Genomic DNA, 21,596 nt, shown 5'->3' on the forward strand with positions numbered 1-21,596 from the left:
CTGATGAACATAGATGCAAAAACCCTTAACAAAATTCTAGCAAACAGAATCCAACAACATATTAAAAAGATCATGCATCATGACCAAGTGGGTTTTATCCCAGGGATTAAAGATTCTTCAATATCCACAAATCAATCAATGTAATACACCACATTAACAAATTGAAAAATAAAAACCATATGATTATCTCAATAGATGCAGAGAAAGCCTTTGACAACATTCAACATCCATTTATGATAAAAACGCTCCAGAAAGTAGGTATAGAAGGAACATACTTCAACATAATAAAAGCTATATATGACAAACCCTCAGCAAACATTATCCTCAATGGTGAAAAATTGAAAGCATTTCCCTGAAAATCAGGAACAAGACAAGGGTGCCCACTCCAGTATTCTTGCCTAAAAAATTCCATGGACAGAGGAGCCTGGCAGGTTACTCAAGTAGATTACGTAATACTTGGATATTGACAATACGCACTAGTATATTTAAAATAGATAATCAACAAGGACCTACTCTATAACAAATGTAACTCAATATTTTGTAATAACCTAACTGGAAAAAGAATTTGGTAAAATAGATACATATATATGTATAACTCAGTCCATTTGATTTAGGCCTGACACTAACACATTGTGGATCAACTGTACTCTAATATAAAATAAAATTAAAAAAAGAATTTAATTTAGTGGTTTTTGCCATTGCATTGACATATTTACCTCTTAAACAAGTTATCCAACTTTATCTGAAGCCAATGATATTTGCATATACTTTGGGCTATCGAGGTACAGTTTATGTTCCCTTTCATATTTCAGTTAATGAAATCACCTTAGTTTTTTTTTTTTTTAATTTTTTTTCCTTTTAAGAAACTGACTTCATTTTTTTTTTTTTTTTTTTTTGGCATGAAATGCAACCCACTGCAGTATTCTTGCCTGGGGAGTCCCCTGGACAGAGGAGCCTGGCGGGCTACAGCCCACGGTATTGCAAAGAGTTGGACATGATTGAGCAACTAACACATAAACTGTTTTATTTGTTTATTGGTTGCCCTGAGTCTCTGTTGCTGCACGCGGGATTTCTATAGTTGTGGAGAGTGGAAGCTGCTCTCTAGTTGTGGTTGCATGGGCTTCTCACTTTGTGGCTTCTCTTGTTGAGGAGCAAAGGCTCTAGGTATACAGGCTTCAAGAGTTGAAGCATGAAGGCTCCATAGTTGTGACTAAAAACTGTGAAAAGCTGCCTCTAGGGTGCCTGGGCTTCAGTAATTGCAGCACCGGGGCTCATTATTTGAGGCTAGAGGACCCTGGAGTATGCAGACTTCGGTAGTTGTGGCGTGCGGGCTCTGTAGTTGTACCGCACAGGCTCTAGAGCATGTGCTCAGTGGTTGTGGAGCATGGACTTAATTGCTCCGCAGCATGTGGGATCTTCCGGACCAGGGTTTAAACCTATGTCCCCTGCACTGGCAGGAGGATTACCATCCACTGCCCCACCAGGCAAGTCCCTTAGTTCTTACATTTATTTTGAAAATTGTGCTCATATGTGCATACAGAAGGTTGGGTGTCAAAGAGTTGATGCTTTTGGATTGTGGTGCTGGAGAAGACTCTTGGGAGCTCCTTGGGCAGCAAGGAGATCAAATTAGCCAATCCTAAAGGAAATCAACGCTGACCATTCATTGGAAGGACTGATGCTGAAGCTGGAGCTCCAATATTTTGGCCATCTGATACAAAGTGCCACCCATTGGAAAACACCCTGATTCTGGGAAAGATTGAAGGCAGGAGGAGAAGGGAACACAGAGGATGAGACAGTTAGATAGGATCACGAACTCAGAGAGCATGACTTTGAGCAGACTCTGGAAGGATAAAAAAGGACAGGGAAGCCTGGCATGCTGCAGTCCATGGGGTCAGCAAAGAGCTGGACATGGCTTAGTAAAACATACATAACAAAGTTTACAATTTTAATCTTTTTAAAGTGACAGCTACTTGTTATGCAAACATTACCACTATCCATCTGTAGACTTTTCCAACTTCCCAAACTGAAATTTCAGTCATTAAACAATATTCTCCATATAAGCTCATGGAGCCCCAGGCAGCCACCATTCTAATTTCTGTTTATGAATTTGACTGCTTTAAGTCCTTCATGTAAGTGAAATCATATGATAATTGCTTTTTTGTGATTACCTTTTTTATAACTTGTTATATTTTCCCCACTAAATACTCTTGGCACCCTTGTTGAAAATTATGTAAAGACATACACAAAGATTTATTTCTAGGCTTTCTATTTTATTCCATTAGTTCATCGTCCATCTTTATTCAAATACTGGTGCTATGATTACCATCGCTTTGTATAATATGTTTTAAAGTCAGGAAGTAAAAGACCCCCCAGCTTTCTTCTTTTCAAGATTGTTTTGGCAACTTGGAGTCCTTGAGATTTCACATGAATTTTAGTATGGATTTTTCTATTTCTGCAAAATCAGTTTTGCTATTTTGACCTGTAGATCACTTGAGGTAGTATTAACAACTTAATACTTTTAAATGTCCCAGATCATAAATGTCTTTTCGTATTTGTGTGTGTTCCATAATATCTCTCACTAAGCTTTTGTAGTTTTCAGTTTACAGGATTTATCTCTTTGGTTCAGTTCAGTTCAGTCGCTCAGTCGTGTCCGACTCTTTGCGACCCCATGAATCGCAGAACGCCGGGCCTCCCTGTCCATCACCAACTCCCGGAGTTTACGCAAACTCATGCCCATTGAGTTGGTGATACCATCCAGCCATCTCATCCTCTGTTGTCCCCTTCTCCTCCTGCCCCCAATCCCTCCCAGCATCAGGGTCTTTTCCAATGAGTCAACTCTTCGCATGAAGTGGCCAAAGTACTGGAGTTTCAGCTTCAGCATCAGTCCTTCCAATGAACACCCAGGACTTATCTCCTTCAGGATGGACTGGTTGGATCTCTTTGAAGTCCAAGGGACTCTCAAGAGTCTTCTCCAACACCACAGTTCAAAAGCATCAATTTTTCGGTGCTCAGCTTTCTTCAGAGTCCAACTCTCATATCCATACATGACCACTGGCAAAACCATAGCCTTGACCAGACAGACCTTTGCTGGCAAAGTAATGTCCCTGCTTTTTAATATGTTATCTAGGTTGGTCATAACTTTCCTTCCAAGTAGTAAGCGTCTTCTAATTTCATGGCTGCAGTCACCATCCGCAGTGATTTTTGAGCCCCCCAAAATAAAGTCTGTCACTGTTTCCACTGTCTCCCCATCTATTTCCCATGAGGTGACGGGACCAGATGCCATGATCTTAGTTTTCTGAATGTTGAGCTTTAAGCCAACTTTTTCACTCTCCTCTTTCACTTTCATCAAGAGGCTTTTTAGTTCCTCTTCGCTCTCTGCCATAAGGGTGGTATCATCCGTATATCTGAGGTTATTGATATTTCTTCCGGCAATCTTGATTCCAGCTTGTGTTTCTTCCAGCCCAGCGTTTCTCATGATGTACTCTGCATTTAAGTTAAATAAACAGGGTTACAATATGCAGCCTTGACGTACTCCTTTTCCTGTTTGGAACCAGTCTGTTGTTCCATGTCCAGTTCTAACTGTTGCTTCCTGACCTTCATACAGGTATCTCAAGAGGCAGGTCAGGTGGTCTGGTAAATATTTTATTCTTTTTTCATGCTTTTGTACATGGAATTACTTTCTTAATTTTTCCTTGAGTTGCTAGTTACACATAGAAATTCAACATCATTTCATAAAAAACTCCCAACAAATTGGAAATAGAAGGAAAGTACCTTGACATAAGCAAGTCTATATATAACATATCTATAGCTAACATTATCCTCAACATAGAAAGGTTGAAATCTTCCCCATTAAAATATAGAATAAGACAAGAGGGCACACTCTCACAAGTCCTTTTATAACATAGCACTGCCAAAAAAATTCCTGTGAAAAGTTTATATTTTTCTAAATATAGGTCCTGTCATCTCTGATGACAGGAGAAAATTTTATTAATTTTTATTTAGTATTACTTTCGGGAACAGTGCTTCTAATGACAGTCACTTCCTACCTTTCAATCACAGCTTAAAGATAATCTTTTAAGGGACTTCCCCTATTATATTATCCACAGTAGAATTCTCCCTCTTCTTTTCTGTCTCATTATTCTATTTTTTTTCTTATAAGCCCCAAATAAGACTATAACTATTTTATTAAATATCTCCTTCTTTATTTTCTGACCTATTATAATGTCTGTGCAAGAAAAAAAATTTTTTTACGTGATTTTCCCTCTGGTTTTATTAAGTGCTGTGTCCTAGCTCATAGCACAGTTGCTGTCATAAGAGATATGCCCTAACTTTAAAAACAATTAATAATTGGAAAAATCATTAGTTGTTACATCTAAAACTTTAAAACATTTAATTTTATTTTTAATATAATTTTATTTATTTAACCAGATTTTAACGTGATTAAATCTATTATTGAATAAAGAGAAAGATATTCTTTCCATGGCAGGGGAGAATATATTGTCTCCTAAGTCATGTCCGATTCTTTTGCCACCTCATGGACTGTAGCTTGGCAGGCTCCTCTGTCCATGAGATTTCCCAGGCAAGGATACTGGAATGGGTAGCTATTTCCTTCTCCAGGGGATCTTCCCAACCCAGGGATCAAACCTGCATCTTATGCATTGGCAAGTGAATTCTTCATCACTGAGCCATCAGGAAAGCCCCTATAGATGTTCCTAAAACCTTTGTGGAAAACCCCAGTGAATTAGTTAAACAAGAATCAGCCTTGGACACATTCCAAGGCTCAGTGATAATTGCAGCTGGAAGGGATGAAATAGCCTGTGATCTTCACCCCTAATAGGAAGCAGATGTTATTTGCTGAGTACCTGGCATAACAATTTCAGGAGGTCCTTTCTTAGACTTATAGCATGATTTAAAAAGTATCATGGGAATGTCTTTCAAAATTTCACAACAAGTCTGGTCATGTTAATATGACAGAGTGAAAAGAACTGAACAGTCAAATGCTATTTGTATTTTTGAAGTTAGGAGGAAAGAAGTTACTTGTGAAAAATTTCCCTGCCAAATAACTAGTTAATTTCTTCTATGTATATGTAGGATTTGCTTGTCATTTTGATATATTTCCTAATGCAATAAACATGTTTATCAGTGTGTGCACCATGGAATTCCTTCCAAATAATCTACACTGCACATAAAAATGATCTGAATAGTCAGAAGACTCCATGAAACAAATGGACAGACAGTCAAATAAACTATATGCTCAAGTAATGAGGCAGCCATTTGCCCTCTGTTGTCAAACTAGAAGAAAAATAATTCTAAGTGTTTATAAGTAACTTCAAGTTATTCTTCAGGTTCTGAATAAGCGTCCAGAAGGTAAGACTGATATTAAATACTGGGAACCAGGCTCACGGTTGTGAGACTTTCTTTGTTATGTAGGAGAGTAAATTACTTAGAGTAAATCAAACTTAGATTCAATTCTAAGTATACCACGTACAAATGTGTACTTGAGAAAATGAATTAGATATTCTGAGCCTTAATTTCTTCGCTTCTGAAACAAGGATTACAGTTCTTGCTACTGTAAATATTAAATGTGTTGCATTAAACTATGAGTGAGTGATTGGAATATACTGTAGGAGTTTGGAGAAGTAGAGTGATGTTATCAGAATAAGATTAAAAAGGACAGTTTGACTGCTTCAGGAGAACTGACTTTTGAGGCCAATATAAATGTGGAAAGGCTTAGTAGGAGGCTGTTATGGTGGACCTGGAAGAAATTAAGTAGGGAATGATCGAATCTGTGATATAGTAGAGCTAGTAGGATTTATTTAAATTTTCTGAGAGTAACAAATGAGTAAAAAACACTAAAAAAATTTTCTGGACAATAACATGGAAAACTATAGTATTTAATGAGATAAATAAGGAATGCCTCTTTAAATTTTGTTTAGAAAATGCTCATGTTTATTGCGGAAAATTCAGAAATTAGTTTTACAAATAGTAAATTGCTATTCAATTTGTTTTCAAAATTAGAGATGTTGCAAATAAACGTTTGAAATTTCGGGAAAGATGGGGGTTGGAGATGCAAAATTAGACTGCTGCAGTCTAACTCATTGGTCAGAAAAGGGAAATATGCACCTAAAGACATAAGAAGTGTCAGTGAGGTTAGAGACAGTTCAGGACGAGGATCTTCTATTCACTCATTCATCTACCCATATTGATTATGTGTATTACCTTATGTGTGTCTCATATATTATACATCGTGTCTGTAAGTGCTACACCTTTTCATGGCTTTCTCTTCCTATTTCTTTATACTTTCAATTCTTTTATACACTCAGCTCAAGTACTGCTTCCTCTTGAAAGTCCTCTGTGATACCCATTTGATGCATTCCTATATCTGACTCCTCAGCACTGTGTGAATTTAATGGAACTTCATACAGGTGTCTGGAATTTCTTGCGTTTTCATTCTGTGTCATATCACTGAGGTTAAAACAAACAAACAAACAAAACAACAGAAAAAAGAACTATGCCTTATTCAATTTGGTAACCAAAATGTCTATGACACATTAAACACAAATAGATGTTCTATAAACGTTCTTCCAATGAATGGATAAATAAAAAATTATTCTTATACATTTGAGCACTTTTCCCCCTTTAAGTGTTTCCCCCATTGCTTTTTTTTTTTTTTTTTAAGGTAAACTGCTTTAGTATGTGAAGTCAGCTCCTGTCCAGATTAGATGGAATCAGGAAACAATGTAACCTACTTTGTCCTTCTGGGTCTCACAGAATCCAAAGGAGCAGAAAGTCCTTTTCGTTTTGTTCCTGTTCATCTACCTTTTGACTCTGGGGGGCAACCTTCTTATTATAGTGACTATAGCTGTCAGTGAGACTCTGAACTCGCCGATGTACTTTTTTCTTGCTAGCTTATCATGTATGGATGTCACTTACTCCACTTCTATAACTCCCAGATTGATTTCAGAGTTGTTATTTGGGGGAAAAAACATATCCTTTGAATCCTGTATGACCCAACTGTTTGCAGGGCACCTTTTTGCTGGATCCGGGGTCTTCTTTCTGCTGGTGATGGCCTATGACCGTTATGTGGCCATCTGTAAGCCCTTGCATTATCTGGTGATCATGAGGCAGAGGGTGTGTGTTGTGTTGCTGGTGCTGTCCTGGGTTGGAGGTTTTCTGCACTCAATTATTCAACTTAGCACTATTTCTTGGCTCCCATTCTGTGGCCCCAATGTCATTGATCACTATATGTGTGACATGTATCCTTTATTGGAACTCGTCTGTACTGACAACTATATCATCGGCATCTTAGTGTTGGCCAATGGAGGACTGATCTGCACTGCTGTGTTTCTGCTCTTACTCGCCTCCTACGGAGTCATCCTGCACTCTCTGAAGAACCTGAGTCAGGAAGGGAGGCGGAAAGCCCTCCAGACCTGTGGCTCCCACGTCACCGTGGTTGTCTGCTTCTTTATTCCCTGCATTTTCATGTATGTGAGACCTGCTAAGACCTTCCCCCTTGACAAATTATTGAGCGTGTTTTTCACCGTCATAACACCCATGCTGAACTCATTAATCTATAGTCTAAGAAGTTCTGAGCTAACTTATGCTATGAAGAAGCTGTGGAGAAGAAACATCATATCTCATATTAAATAAGTGCATCATCTAGCATGAAGTGAGTCATTTGACAGCAGGTTCCATTTCCTTAGAGTACAGAAGTCATTTTAAAATTTGATTCTGATTTTAAATTTTTTCTTTAAAAAGAAAAAAATCCTCTTTCTTCAAAGAGTTTATGATCATTGCAATTAAAGATCATTATTGTACAGCCGTGCTGCTAATCACAGTTTGCTCCATACGGAGTCCTCCCCACCCGTGTCTCCCGTCACTGTGGTCGCCTTAGTGTTTGTGTCCTGCTTATTTGTGCATTTGTCCGCAAGCCTTGGGTACATTTTATATCATAATACGTCCCTTGTTAAGCGTACACTTCACCCTCAGAAATTTAGATGTGAAAATGCTATGAGGAAGTTCTGGGATGAAAAAGTGACTTTAGGCAAAGATCATAGTAATAAAGAGTGAGTTTGTTTTTAAAATGGGAAAAGAGAAAATAGAATTTTATGATTGAAGACAACCGCACACTACTTAACAAAAGCATGCTGATTTTGACATATAGCTACTCAGAGGCGAGCTCCAGATAGAGAGTTATTTGCCATTATAAAATTGTACTTAGTTTTATGTATTACCCTGTTGGTAGCTAAATTTTATTTTCTGTCAGAATTAGAGTTTGGATTCCCTGCCAGTCCAGAAGTTGGGACTACATACTTTCATTGCCAAGGGCCTGTGTTCAGGCCCTGCTGGGAGAACTGGAATCCCAGAGGCTACACCACACAGCCACACACATAAAAAGCCACACCGATAATAAGCAAACAAACAAGCAAACAAAAAACCTAGGCAAGGAATATTGAAAAAAAGAGTTTGCGATAATACAGTTCTAAAATTTTTTGAAATGCAAATGTTTGTTTTACTATGACTCATTACAGTTTCTATTTAAGTCTTCATGCTTCCATGTAGCATAATTATTCCCTGCCACCCTGAGCGTAAACCCATCTCACCCAGTGTTTCATCAGTCACTTTGATGTCTCTGCAGAGTGGAGTCGAAGTCCAATCTGTGGTGTGTAATCTGGGTGTATATTCCCACTGCTTTGTAGGGAGGAAGTTTCACATTATAAAATATCCTCTTACCCTGCATAACCAGTCAATCTGAACTATTCTGGAGGAGCACAAAATACTTCAAAAATGGTTGCTATCTTGCACCTAAAATCTGATTTTGAAACTCCAAACTCTCCCTTTATCTGGTCTGCTTTATTTATTGATGAATCCTGAGTACTTGGAACAATGCCGGGCCTATGGTAGATACTCAATGTTGGTTGAGTTGATTACATAATACTTGGGTATTGACAATACACACTAGTATATTTAAAATTGATAACCAACAAGGATCTACCGTATACAGCACGGGGAACTCTATTCAGCATCCTGTAATAACCCAACTGGGAAAAGCATTGAAAGAGAACAGGCACACATACACGTACAGCTCCCTCACTCTGCTGACCACCTGATGCTAATATTGTTAGTCAACTATAATCCAATACAAAATAGGCATTAAATATTAAAAAACAGAAATTTTAATTTACTAGCTTTTTCATTGGATTCCTAGATGTCCATCAGCAGATGAATGGATAAGAAAGCTGTAGTATATATGCCCAACAGAGTAATCACTCAGTTATAAAAAGGAACGCATTTAAGTCAGTTCTAATGAGGTGGATTAACCTAGAGCCCATTATAAGAGTGACGTAAGGCAGAATAGATGTCGTGTATTAAAGTGTATATATGGAATCTAGAAAGATAGTACTGATGGTCCTGTGTGAAGGGCAGCAATGGAGACAGTCATAAAGAACGGATGTTTGGACTCAGTGGAAGAAGGAAGGAGCGGGATGACTTGAGAGAACAGCACTGAGACACATGTCTTACCATATGCAAAGTGATAACCAGAGGGAGTTTGATGTATGACACAGGGAACCCAAGCCAGTGCTCTGTGTGAACCTGGATGGATGGGGGGGAGACGGTGGGGGGTTCTGGAGGGAGGGGACACAAGTATGCAGCAGAGGCTATCACAATATTGTAAAAGAATTGTCCCCCAATTGAAGTAAATAAATAAATTAAAATATAGAACTATTAAAAAATAGAGCTTTTAATTTAGTTGTTTTGTCATTAGATTGACATATTTACCTCTTAAACCCAGGTGTATTTAAAACCAATAATAGTTGGAGACAGTTTGGGCTTTCATGCTATCATTTATGTTCATATCATAAACCAATTAATGAGGTCACCTGAGTTCTTCAATTTCTTTTAAAAACTGTGGTCAAATACACATAACAAAATATACAATTTTAACCATTTTAAAGTGTCACTACCTTAATTTATATTGCTGTGCCAACATTATGGTTGTCATCTCCAAAATGTTTCCAACTTGTCAAACTGTAATTTCACAATCATTAAACAAAATTTCCCATTTCCACTTACCAAGCACCATCCAACTATCATTCTATTTTCTGTCTATAAACTTGACTAGTTAAGTGCCTCAATCAAATGTAGTCATACAAAATTAGTTTTTCTGTGTGACTTCCTTTTTCCTTTGCATCAATATACTATCCTTTCTCCATTAAATGCTCTTGACACTCTTGTTGAAAATTATCTAGGATGTATACAAAGCTTTATTTCTAGATCATCTATTTTATTCCATTAATATGTTGTCCATCTTTATTTCAACGGTCGTGCTGGGATTACCATAACTTTGTATAATATGTTTTAGGATCAGGTAGCGTGAGACCTACAACTTTCTATTTCCTTTCAAAATTGTTTCAGCAATTTGGAGTCCTTGAGATTCTGTATGAATTATTCTGCTTCTATAAAAATGATTCTGGGATTTTGATAAGGATTGCACTGAATCTGAAGGTATTATTGACATCTTAATAATATGTAGAGATATTATCAGCATCTTAATACTGTTAAATATCCCAGATCATAAATATCTTTCCATGTTTGTGTGTATTTGATAATATCACTCAGATACATTTTGTAGTTTTCAGTTAACAAGACTGTCTCTTTGGTTAAATTTATTCCTAAATACTTTATTCCTTTTGGTGCTCTTGTAAGTGTAATTATTTTCTTAATTTATTCTTGGGTTTTTCATGATCGTGTAGACATTCAACATCATTTCATAAAAAACTCTCAACAAACTGGAAATAGAATGTAGCTTGACATAATAAAGTCCATATATGACAGATGCACAGCTAACATCATCCTCAACATGGAAAGGTTAAAAGCTGCCTCATTAAAATCTGGAATAGACAAGAAGGCACAAGTCTTTTTAACATAGTACTGCCATAAAAATTCCTGTGAAAATTTTAAAGTTGTGTTAAGTATAGCTCCTCTCATCTCTGAAGTGAAATAATTTTATTAATTTTTATATACTTTCAATTGCTGTAACAGGGCTTATTAAAAAAACCCGACAACTTATTTTTATACTGGAGGGTAGCCAATAAGCAATGTTGTGATAGTTTCATGTGATAGCAAAGCAAAGAGCTCAGCCTATGTACACAAGCATCCATTCTCCACCAGACTCCCCTTTCACCCAGGTTACCACGTAACACTGTGCAGAGTTCCCGGTGCTCTACAGTAAGACCTTGCAGATTATTGAATTTAAATGTTGCAGTGTGTACATGTCAACTCCAAAATCCCTAACTGTCTCTTCCCCAAGTTCTTCCAGCCTAACAAGCGTAAGTTTATTCTCTGAGTCTGTGAGTATGTTGTGTGTGTGCTGGGTCGTGTCCCATGGCCTGCAGCCCTCCATACTCCTCTGTCCATGGAATTTTCCAGGCTCCGTTTCATAAATAAGGTCATTTGTATAATTTCCATAAGAGTGTCTCTGATGGAAGTCACTTCCTATACTTTCGAACTCAGCTTGAGCATCACCTTAAAAAAGCTCATCTTGGATTACTTTATCCACAGTTGAATTTTCCCTCTTATTTTCTGTCACTATACCCCACTTCGTGTCTTTTAAGCAGGGAATAAAACTGCAACTTCTTTCTTAAAATTGTCTCCTTTTTTATATGATTCTATTATAACAAAATAAGATCCACACAGGGGAAAGTTTTACATGACTTCCCCCTGATTTTATTAATTCTTGTATCCTCACTTATAGCATGGTTGCTGGTCAAATGCAGGTATTGTCAACTTTTTGAAAAATTAATAATTGGATTATTTACTATATATAAAATTTTAATACATTCAACTGTGTTTTTGGATATTTTATATACATATATAAAAGCAAATTTAAGATAATTAAATTGGATATTGTGTAAAAAGAAACAATCTTGCTATGGCTGGTAGGGAAACACATAACAAATAATTTCACTAAAGCTAAATGACTGAGCTGATATTTCATTCTTGATTTGTAGTCATTTCATGATTCTGGAGCTCTTTGTCCATGTTGCACCTTTCTGACATTAATTTTGTGATTTGGACTATTAATAACTTTACATATAGACTTCCTTTAAAACGTTGGGGAAAATCACAGTGAATTAATTAAGCAAGAATTAGTCCTGGACACATGCCAATTCCAAGACTCAATGATAATTGCAGCTGGAAGGGATGAATATCTTGTGATCTTCACCCCTAACAGGAAGAAGATGCTGCCCGCTTAGTGACTGACAGAAATTTTTCAGAAGGTCCTTTCTTAGACTTAAGGCATGGCTTAAAAAAGGTGAGGAAATTGTTTCAAAATCTCAATCAACTACTCTGTCCATGCTAATGTGACAGAGTGAAAAGGGATAAAAAGTCAAATGCGTTTTTTTTTTTTTTTTTTTTTTTTTGACATTAGCAGGAATAAGTTACTTTTGAAAAATTTCCCTGTGAAATGACTAATTGATATCTTCTATGTAAATAGATAATTTCCTGGTCATTTTGATAAATTTCCCAAGGTAATAAACTTTTCTTTTCTCTGTGCAACATGGAATTCCATTAAAGTAATATATACTGCACATAAAAATAACCTTCTGAATAATCAGAAGACTCCATGAAGTTAACGAACAGACAGTCAAACAAAATAAATTATATCCTCAAGTAATAAGGCAGCTTTTTGCCCTCTGTAGCCAAACTGGATGAAAAATAATTTCAGTGTTTATGAGTAATTTAAGGTCGTCCTTCAGATTCTGAACAAGCCTCCACAAGGTAAAACTAACAGTAAATAGTGGGAACCAGTCTCCCAATTGTGAGAAATTATTATGTAGAAATTAAATTACTTTGAAATCGAACTTATACTCAACTCTAGGTATATCATTTAAAAATGTGACTTGGAAAACTGAATTCATTGTTCTGAGCCTTAGCTTCTTCAGTTATGAAATGAGGATTGCAGTTCTTGTTACAGTAAATATTAAATGTGTTACATTAAGATATGAGTATATGTTTGAAATATATTGCAGGAGCTTTGAGCAAAAGAAAGATGCTATCAGAATAAGATTAAAAAGGACAATTTGGGCAGCTTCAGGAGAACCAATTTTTTGGAGGCCAGAATAATTTTTTCTCCAATTTTTTGGACAGACTTGGTAGAAAGCTATTTCAGTGGAGCAGGAAGAAATTAAGAAGTTGGGTATGATTATATTTGTAATATATTTTGAAAGTAGAGTTGATAGGATTTATTAAGATTTTATGAAATTGATAAATGAGAACAGTACTGAAATTTTTTTGTCTGAAAAATAACATGGAAAATGATAGCATTTAATGAGATAAATACAGAACACCTCTTTAAATTTTATACAGGAAACCATTATGTTTAGTGTGGACAATTTAAAAGTTTAATAAGTACTAAATTGCCAATCAATCGGATGTCCAAAATTAGAAATGTTGCATATAGGCAGCTTGGTGGTAAAGTACCCGCCTGCCAGTGGAGGAGAGGCAGAAGATAAGGGTTAGATCCCTGGATTGGGAAGATCCTTTGGTGGAAATGGCAACCACCCTGGTATTCTTGCCTGGGAAATCCCACGCATGGCACATATCTACGCTTGAGAATTTGAGGAGAGTTAGGGACTGGGGACTCAGTTTAGATTGTTGCAGTGCTTACTGGTCAGGAAAAGGGAAGTGTCCACCTGAAGACCTAAGAAGTGTCAGTGCAGTTTGAGACACTTCAGGACAGCGAACTTCTACTTATTGTTTGATCTACTCATATTGATTATGTAAATTACCTTAAGCGGGTCTCAAGTATTGTACTTTTGTGACCTTATAAATGGTGCACCTCTTCATGAACTTCCCTTCCATCTTTTTTATTCTTGCATTTTTAAAAACTCAGCTTCAGCATTGCTTCTACTGGTAAGCCTTCCTCTGATTCTAGTTTGAGACACTCCTACTGTGACTCTTAGCCCTGTATTGATACTCATTTAATGACATCTATTACCTGGGTCTGGAATTGCCTGATTCCTCATTATGTGTCTAGCACTAGAGTGAAGGGAACTATGCCTTATTCAACTTGGTAATAAAAATGTCCATGACATATTGGACACAAATAGATGCTCTGTGCATATCTTCTAATGAATGGATACATAAAAACAAACATTGAAGTGTTTTCTGTCTTTAAGTGTTTTCCCCTTCATTTTGGAGGTAAACTACTCAGATGTGAAGTCAGCTTCTGTACAGACGAAATGGAAGCAAGGAGCAATGTGACTCACTTTGTCCTCCTGGGCCTCACACAGAATCCAAAGGAGCAGAAAGTCCTTTCTCTTATGTTCTTGCTCTTCTATATTTTGACTGTGGTGGGAAACCTGCTCATTGTTGTGACTGTAACTGTTAGTAAGACCCTGAACTCACCAATGTACTTTTTTCTTGCTAGCTTATCATTTATGGATATCACTTATTCCTCTTCTATTACTCCCAGGTTGATTTCATACTTGTTCTTCGGGGAAAAAATCATAACCTTTGAATCTTGCATGACCCAGCTGTTTACAGAGCACTTTTTTGCTGGATCCGGGGTCTTCCTTCTGCTGGTGATGGCCTATGACCGCTATGTGGCCATCTGTAAGCCCTTGCATTATCTGGTGATCATGAGGCAGAGGGTGTGTGTTTTACTGCTGGTGGTGTCCTGGGTTGGAGGTTTTCTACACTCAGTAATTCAACTTGGCACTATTTACGGGCTCCCATTCTGTGGCCCCAATGTCATTGATCACTATATGTGTGACATATTCCCATTATTAAAACTCGTCTGTACTGACACCTATGTCACTGGCGTCTTAGTTGTGGCCAATGGAGGACTGATCTGCAGTCTTGGGTTTCTGCTCTTACTTGTCTCCTATGGGGTCATCCTGCACTCTCTGAAGAACCTGAGTCAGGAAGGGAGGCGGAAAGCCCTCCAGACCTGTGGTTCTCACATCACTGTGGTTGTCTGTTTCTTTGTTCCTTGTATTTTCATAAACGCAAGACCTGCTAAGACCTTCCCCATTGACAAATTATTGAGTGTGTTCTATACAGTCATCAGTCCCATGCTGAACCCATTAATCTACAGTCTAAGAAATTCTGAGTTGACTAATGCTATGAAGAAGCTCTGGAGAAGAAACATCATATCTCATATTAAATAAGTACATCATCCACCATGACGGGAGTCATTCGACATCAGGGTCCATTTCCTTACAATGCAGAAGTCATTTTAAAATTTGATTCTGATTTCTCTTTTTTGCAAAAACTTTTCTATAGTTATAATTAAAGATAGTTATACAACTGTGCTGTTAAAACAGTTTTCCTCTGTACTACAGTATAAAGCCTATAAATACCTATTTATCACTGTAGCTAGCAAGATTTAATGCCTATGCAGCAGGATATTAATAATATATAATTAATTTGCAAGGTTATGATTATATAGTTACACTGATTTTAGAACATTTATGCTTTTATCTTTTTTACTCTTTTTGAGACACAGAGTAATTTTTATTTAGATTCTTGTCATTTAAGTAAACTCATTTATTTATATAACTTAAAATTGTTATTTTATATAGATTATCTTCTTTGCTATGTTTCCATCACATTATGCCCCCAAATTTTAACTTAAATATTTTGCTGTTTACAAGAAAATTTGAAGTAAAATAGAGATTATTTAACAGCCTATATGAGAACCAATCAATATAGGATTGAAAGAAAGTGAAAATTGCTTAGTCGTGACCGACTCATTGCAGCACCATGGACTGTATAGTCCATGGAATTCTCCAGGCCAAAATATTGGAGTGGGTAGCTTTTCCCTTCTCCAGGGGATCTTCCCAACAAGGAGATGAACCCAGGTCTCCTGCATTGCAGGCAGATTCTTCACCAGCTGAGACACAAGTGTAGCCCAAGAATACTGGAGTGGGTATCCTATCCCTTCTACAGCGGATCTTCCCACCCCAGGAGTTGAATCGAGGTCTCCTACATTGCAGGTGGATTCTTTAACAACTGACCTATCCATGAAGCCCTAACAATATAGGATTAAGTCTCAAATAAATTTCCAAATTTCCTATTTTTTTCTCAGCATTTTCTGGTCTTCATAAATGTAACCCTTAATTTTGTTTCTTAATTTTCATTTGACAATAATCTTTGCAAATGCAAATGTGTTTAACATATGGATATTTGTTACTCTCTCTATATATCATCCTTGCTTTTACTATGCAATGTCTTGAAAAAATGTTTTTGTAGGAGTTCATATATATCTCATAACCTTTCTTATGCTGCACAATACTCCTCATAATTTTACACTAAAATTAATATGTCCATTTCTCTTCATGTGGCTGCTAAATTTTTCTATGACAAATAATTTTCCAATGAACATATGGTTTTGAGCATGTACAAATCTAGCTCATAGGCATAGAACTGTAGCTATGATATTTGAATCAGTGGTAGAGTAGTATATGAATTTAGAGTGCTGACATTGATAGATATTGCAAACTACCGTTCTTGAGATTGTCCTAAGAGCTATTGTCCTGTACACTGTCTATGAGAAGTCTTCTGTCCACCTCCTCAAGACCAGTCCCTGATAAATGTTTATGATAACTGATTAAAGTTCATTTTACATTTTAACCACTACCCTTTTGATATAATTGAGTTTGGATATTTTTCCATATGTTTTGTTTGATTTGTATTTTTTCTTTTTTTTTGATTCTGAAGCTGAAGTTCCAATACTTTTGGCCACTTGCTACGAAGAACCCACTCACCAGAGTGTGTTATTAATTTTTGAGTTTTGATATTGAAATTCCAACTAGCAATGTTAATTTATGTACTTAAACAATAATTGTAGTATATAGTGGAACTATGAACTTCCCTGATGGCTCAGCAGGTAAAGAACTCTGCCTGCAATGCAGGAAACACAGGAGATGTGGATTCCATCCCTGGGTTTGGAAGATCCCTTGGAGGAGGGCATGGCAACCCACTACAGTGCTCTTGCCTGGAAAATCCCATGGACAGACGAGCTTCATGGGATACAGTCCATGAGGTCACAAAGAATTGGACATGACTGAGTGAGCAACCAGCACGCACACAATGGAAGTATGTGTAACTTTGTTCTGCATTTTCCAAGTCTCCTGTAAATGTGTTATCTTACTTTCCTAATTTAAAAAATAAAATAGAAGGAAGAAAAAAAGATCTTTTTACCATTGAATATGTAACTAATATTTTCTGGTTATATGTTTTTACCTTTTTAAACTACTTGCAGTATTTTGATGAAAGTGAAAGAGGAGAGTGAAAAAGCCAATGCTATCTCAAAATGCATGTTGTGGGTTAGGGGCCTGTTGCAACTCTCTCAATTTTCAGGCATTTCCTTTCTCTATTTAGGAACTTGCTAAAGGTCCGTATAGTCAAGGCTGCGGTTTTTCCAGTGGTCATATATGGATGTGAGAGCTGGACTGTGAAGAAAGCTGACAGCCAAAGAATTGATGCTTTTGAACTGTGGTGTTGGAGAAGACTCTTGAGAGTCCCTTGGACTGCAAGGAGATCCAGCAAGTCCATCCTAAAGGAGATCAGTCCTGGGTGTTCATTGGAAGGACTGATGCTGAAGCTGAAACTCTAGTACTTTGGCCATCTCATGTGAAGAGTTGACTCATTGGAAAAGACCCTGATGCTGGGAGGGATTGGGGGCAGGAGAAGAAGGGGATGACAGAGGATGAGATGGCTGGATGGCATCACCGACTTGATGGAGATGAGTTTGAGTAAACTTCGGGAGTTGGTGATGGACAGGGAGGCCTGGCGTGCTGCGATTCATGGGGTCGCAAAGAGTCGGACACCACTGAGCAACTGAACTGAACTGAATAGGCATATAACTTCTTGCTAAAAACTAGCAAGGGGGCACTCTATCTGTCCCCTTCTGATGTCTATGTCAGAAGATTTCACTGTCTTTTTATACTTTAATAAAACCTTGCTACACAAAAAACTCCGAGTGATCAAGCCTTGTCTCTGGCCCTGGATCAAATCCTCTCCTCTGGAGGCCACGAATCCCAGTGTTGTTCCCAGTTTGTAGCAACAACATTTCAAAACCATCATATCATGAGTGTCATGACAGTTTCACAGAACAGGAAGGGACGTGGCTGACTCTTTCAGGTATGGGAGCTACAGGATTGCCCTTGCAATCACCCAGATGCTCTTCATGGTGTTGCTGCCTGTCTGCGGCTCCCATGTCACCGACCATCCACGTGTGAATTAAACCCTTTACTGGAACCTGTCTGCATGGACTCTCACTCCCTTGGTCTCTCTTGCTGCTAACAGTGGGTTCATTTATCGGTTAAATATTTTCCCCCTGATGGTCTCCCATGTGGTCAGCTTGTGCTGCATAGAGACCTATAGGTTGGAGGGGAGATGCAAAGTCCTCTCCACCTGTGTCTTCCACATCACTGTGGGCATCGTGATCTTTGTGCCCTGCTTATTTGCCCTGAAGGCATGGCTCATTTTATATCATGATAACTCCTTTGTTAAACTTCTTAAACTTACTCAGAAATCCAGAGGTGAAAAAATGCTATGAGGAATTTTTGGAGTGAAAATGTGGGCTTGGGAAATAATCATAACAATATTAAATGGCTTTGTATTTTAAATGGTGAATAGAAAATAAATACAATTTTATGGTTCAGGGCCAACTGAACATTGCTTATCAAAAGCATGTTGATTTTGACATATAAGTACTCAGGGGTAAGGTCCAGGCAGGAAATCACTAACCATTATGAAAATTGTATTTAAATTTATATATTGCCCAGTTCAGAATTCATTATGGTTCTGAGATTCTCTGGGTTTCCAGTGGTTGGGACTACTGACTTTCATTGCCTAGGGCTTAGATTCAGTCCCTGGTAAAAGCAGGATCCCCCAATTCACATGGCATGACCAGAAACAAACAAACAATACCAAGAAAAACATACAAAGAAAACCTAGCTGACAAATAATAAAAAAAGAGAAGTTGTTAGGATACAACTATAGAGACTTTACTTTTTGAAATGCAAACATGTTTATTTTATTATTACTCAACACAATTTCTCTTTAGGCTGTCACTCTTCCACATAGCACAGATTATTCCCTGTCACTCTGAGAGTAAACTCTTCCCAATAAGGGGTACATCAGTCACTTTGGTGCCTTTCTTTGCAGGTTAGAATTTAAGCCCAGTCTCTGGTGTATAATCTGTGTTGTGTATATTTCCACTGCTTTGTAGAGAGGGACGTTTACTTTATAAAATCCCCTCTTCCCCATGCATAACGAGGCAATTTGAACACATCTGGAGGAGCATAAAATCCTTCAAATATGTTTTCTAACGTATATCCAAAACCTAATTTTGAAACTTCAAAATAAAAAATTTGGATTTCATTTCTTTCTTTCTCACCCAGGCTTTTTTGGGGCCTTGTTTCTTCTTCTGATGCATCCTGAGTACTTAGAACAATGCCTAGTCCATGGTAGGTACTTAATATTTGCTGAATTTATTATAAAAAATTTGAGATTGACAAATATTTGCTACTATATTTAATGTAGATAGTCAACAAGACATACTATACAACACAGGGAACTCTACTCAGTATTTTGTAAAAACTTAAACAAAAAAAATTGAGAAAAAATTGATACAGGTGTGTGTATATATATATACATCTATCTAACTTTTTATATACACATATGTTTGAATCACTTTGCAGTACACCTGCACCTAACACGTTTTAATCAACTATACTGAAATATAAACTAGAAATTTAAAACTAGAGGTTCTAATTTAGTAGTTTGTCATTATATTGACATGAAAATGAAAGTGTTAGTTGCTTAGTCATGTCTGACTTTCTGACTTCATAGACTGTAGCCCACCAGGCTGCTCTGTCCAAGGACTTTTCCAGGCAAGAATACTGGAGTGGATTGCCATTTACTTCTCTATTGAACTGACGTATTTGTCTCTTAAATAAATTATCCATGTGTATCTGAAGCCAATGATATTTGCATATATTTGGGGCTATTGGGTTATTAGACTATTGTACTTTAGTCCAGATTCACATCATAAATCAATTAATGAGGTGACCTTAGTTCTTAAATTTGTTTTTTTTAAATTATGCTCAAGTATGCATAATAAACTTATATTATCCACAGGACTGGAAAAGGTCAGTTTTCATTCCAATCCCCAAGAAGGACAATACCAAAGAATGTTCAAACTACCTCCCAATTGCGCTCATCTCACCTGCTAGCAAAGTAATCCTCAAAATTCTCCAAGCCAGGCTTCAACAATCCGTGAACTGTGAAATTCCAGATGTTCAAGCTGGATTTAGAAAAGGCAGGGGAAGCAGAGATCAAATTGCCAACATCTGCTGGATCATCGAAAAGGCGAGAGAGTTCCATAAAAACATCTCCTTCTGCTTTATTGACAATGCCAAAGTCTTTGACTGTGTGGGTCACAAGAAACTGTGGAAAATTCTTCAAGAGATGGGAATACCCTAGTCTCTGAGAAATCTGTATGCAGGTCAAGAAGCAACAGTTAGAACCAGACATGGAACAAAGAACTGGTTCCAAATTGGGAAAGTACAATATCAAGGCTATATATTGTCCCCCCACTTATTTAACTTCTATGCAGAGTACATCATGAGAAATGCTGGGCTGGATGAAGCACGAGCTGGAATCAAGATTTCCAGGAGAAATATTAATAACCTCAGATATGCAGATGACACCACACTTATGGCAGAAAGTGAAAAAGAACTAAAGAGTGAAAGTGAAAAAGGAGAGTGAAAACGCTGGCTTAAAACTCAACATTAATTAGCCTCAATTAAAACAAACAAATTAATTAAAAAATAAAAATAAAAATTAATGAAACAAAAGATGTTCACAGTTGTGCCACTTACAAGAGTTAAAAGAGTAGAAAAAACCTACATGTCTAATAAACAGAACTGCTTAAAGAAAAAACAATAAAAAACCTCAACATTTGAAAAACTAACATCATGGGATCCAATCCCATCACTTCATGGCAAATGGATGGGGCAACAAAAGAAACAGGGAGAGACTTAATTTTTGGGGCTCCAAAATCACTGCAGATGGTGACTGCAGCCCTGAAATTAAAAGACGCTTGTTCTTTGGAAGAAAACTATGACCAAGATAGACAGCATATTAAAATGCAGTGACATTACTTTGCCAACAAAGGTCCATCTAGTCAAAGCTATAGTTTTTCCAGTAGTCATGTATGGATGTGAGAGTTGGACAATAAAGAAAGCTGAGTGTCAACAATTGATGCTTTTGGACTATGGTGTTGAAGACTCTTGCGAGTCCCTTGGACTGCAAGGAGATCCAACCAATCCATCCTAAAGGAAATCAGTCTTGAATATTCATTGGAAGGACAGATGCTGAAGCTGAAACTCCAATACTTTGACTCCCTGATGCAAAGAAGTGACTCATTGGATAAAACCCTGATGCTGGGAAAGATTGAAGTCAAGAGGAGAAGGGGACGACAGAGGATGAGGTGGTTGAATGGCATTATCAACTCAATGGAGATGAGTTTGAGCAAGCTCTGGGAGTTGGGAATGGACAGGAATTGGGTGATGGAT

The 21,596-nt window shown here is 37.3% G+C and overlaps 2 protein-coding genes across 2 annotated transcripts; both read left to right on the forward strand.

Annotated features, from left to right (window-relative positions):
• The first annotated feature begins 6,888 nt into the window (after window positions 1-6,888).
• Window positions 6,889-7,650, forward strand: LOC136175573 (olfactory receptor 4A47-like). Its single transcript, XM_065945838.1, has one exon. The coding sequence runs from the start codon at window positions 6,889-6,891 to the stop codon at window positions 7,648-7,650; it is 762 nt and encodes a 253-aa protein (XP_065801910.1).
• Window positions 7,651-14,246: 6,596 nt separating this feature from the next.
• LOC136175574 (olfactory receptor 4A47-like) lies at window positions 14,247-15,176 on the forward strand. Its single transcript, XM_065945839.1, has one exon. It carries the CDS (start codon window positions 14,247-14,249, stop codon window positions 15,174-15,176), a length of 930 nt encoding a protein of 309 aa, XP_065801911.1.
• The last annotated feature ends 6,420 nt before the right edge of the window (window positions 15,177-21,596 follow it).

This window comes from Muntiacus reevesi, chromosome 9, assembly GCF_963930625.1.
Source record: "Muntiacus reevesi chromosome 9, mMunRee1.1, whole genome shotgun sequence".
Classification (NCBI taxonomy): domain Eukaryota; kingdom Metazoa; phylum Chordata; class Mammalia; order Artiodactyla; family Cervidae; genus Muntiacus; species Muntiacus reevesi.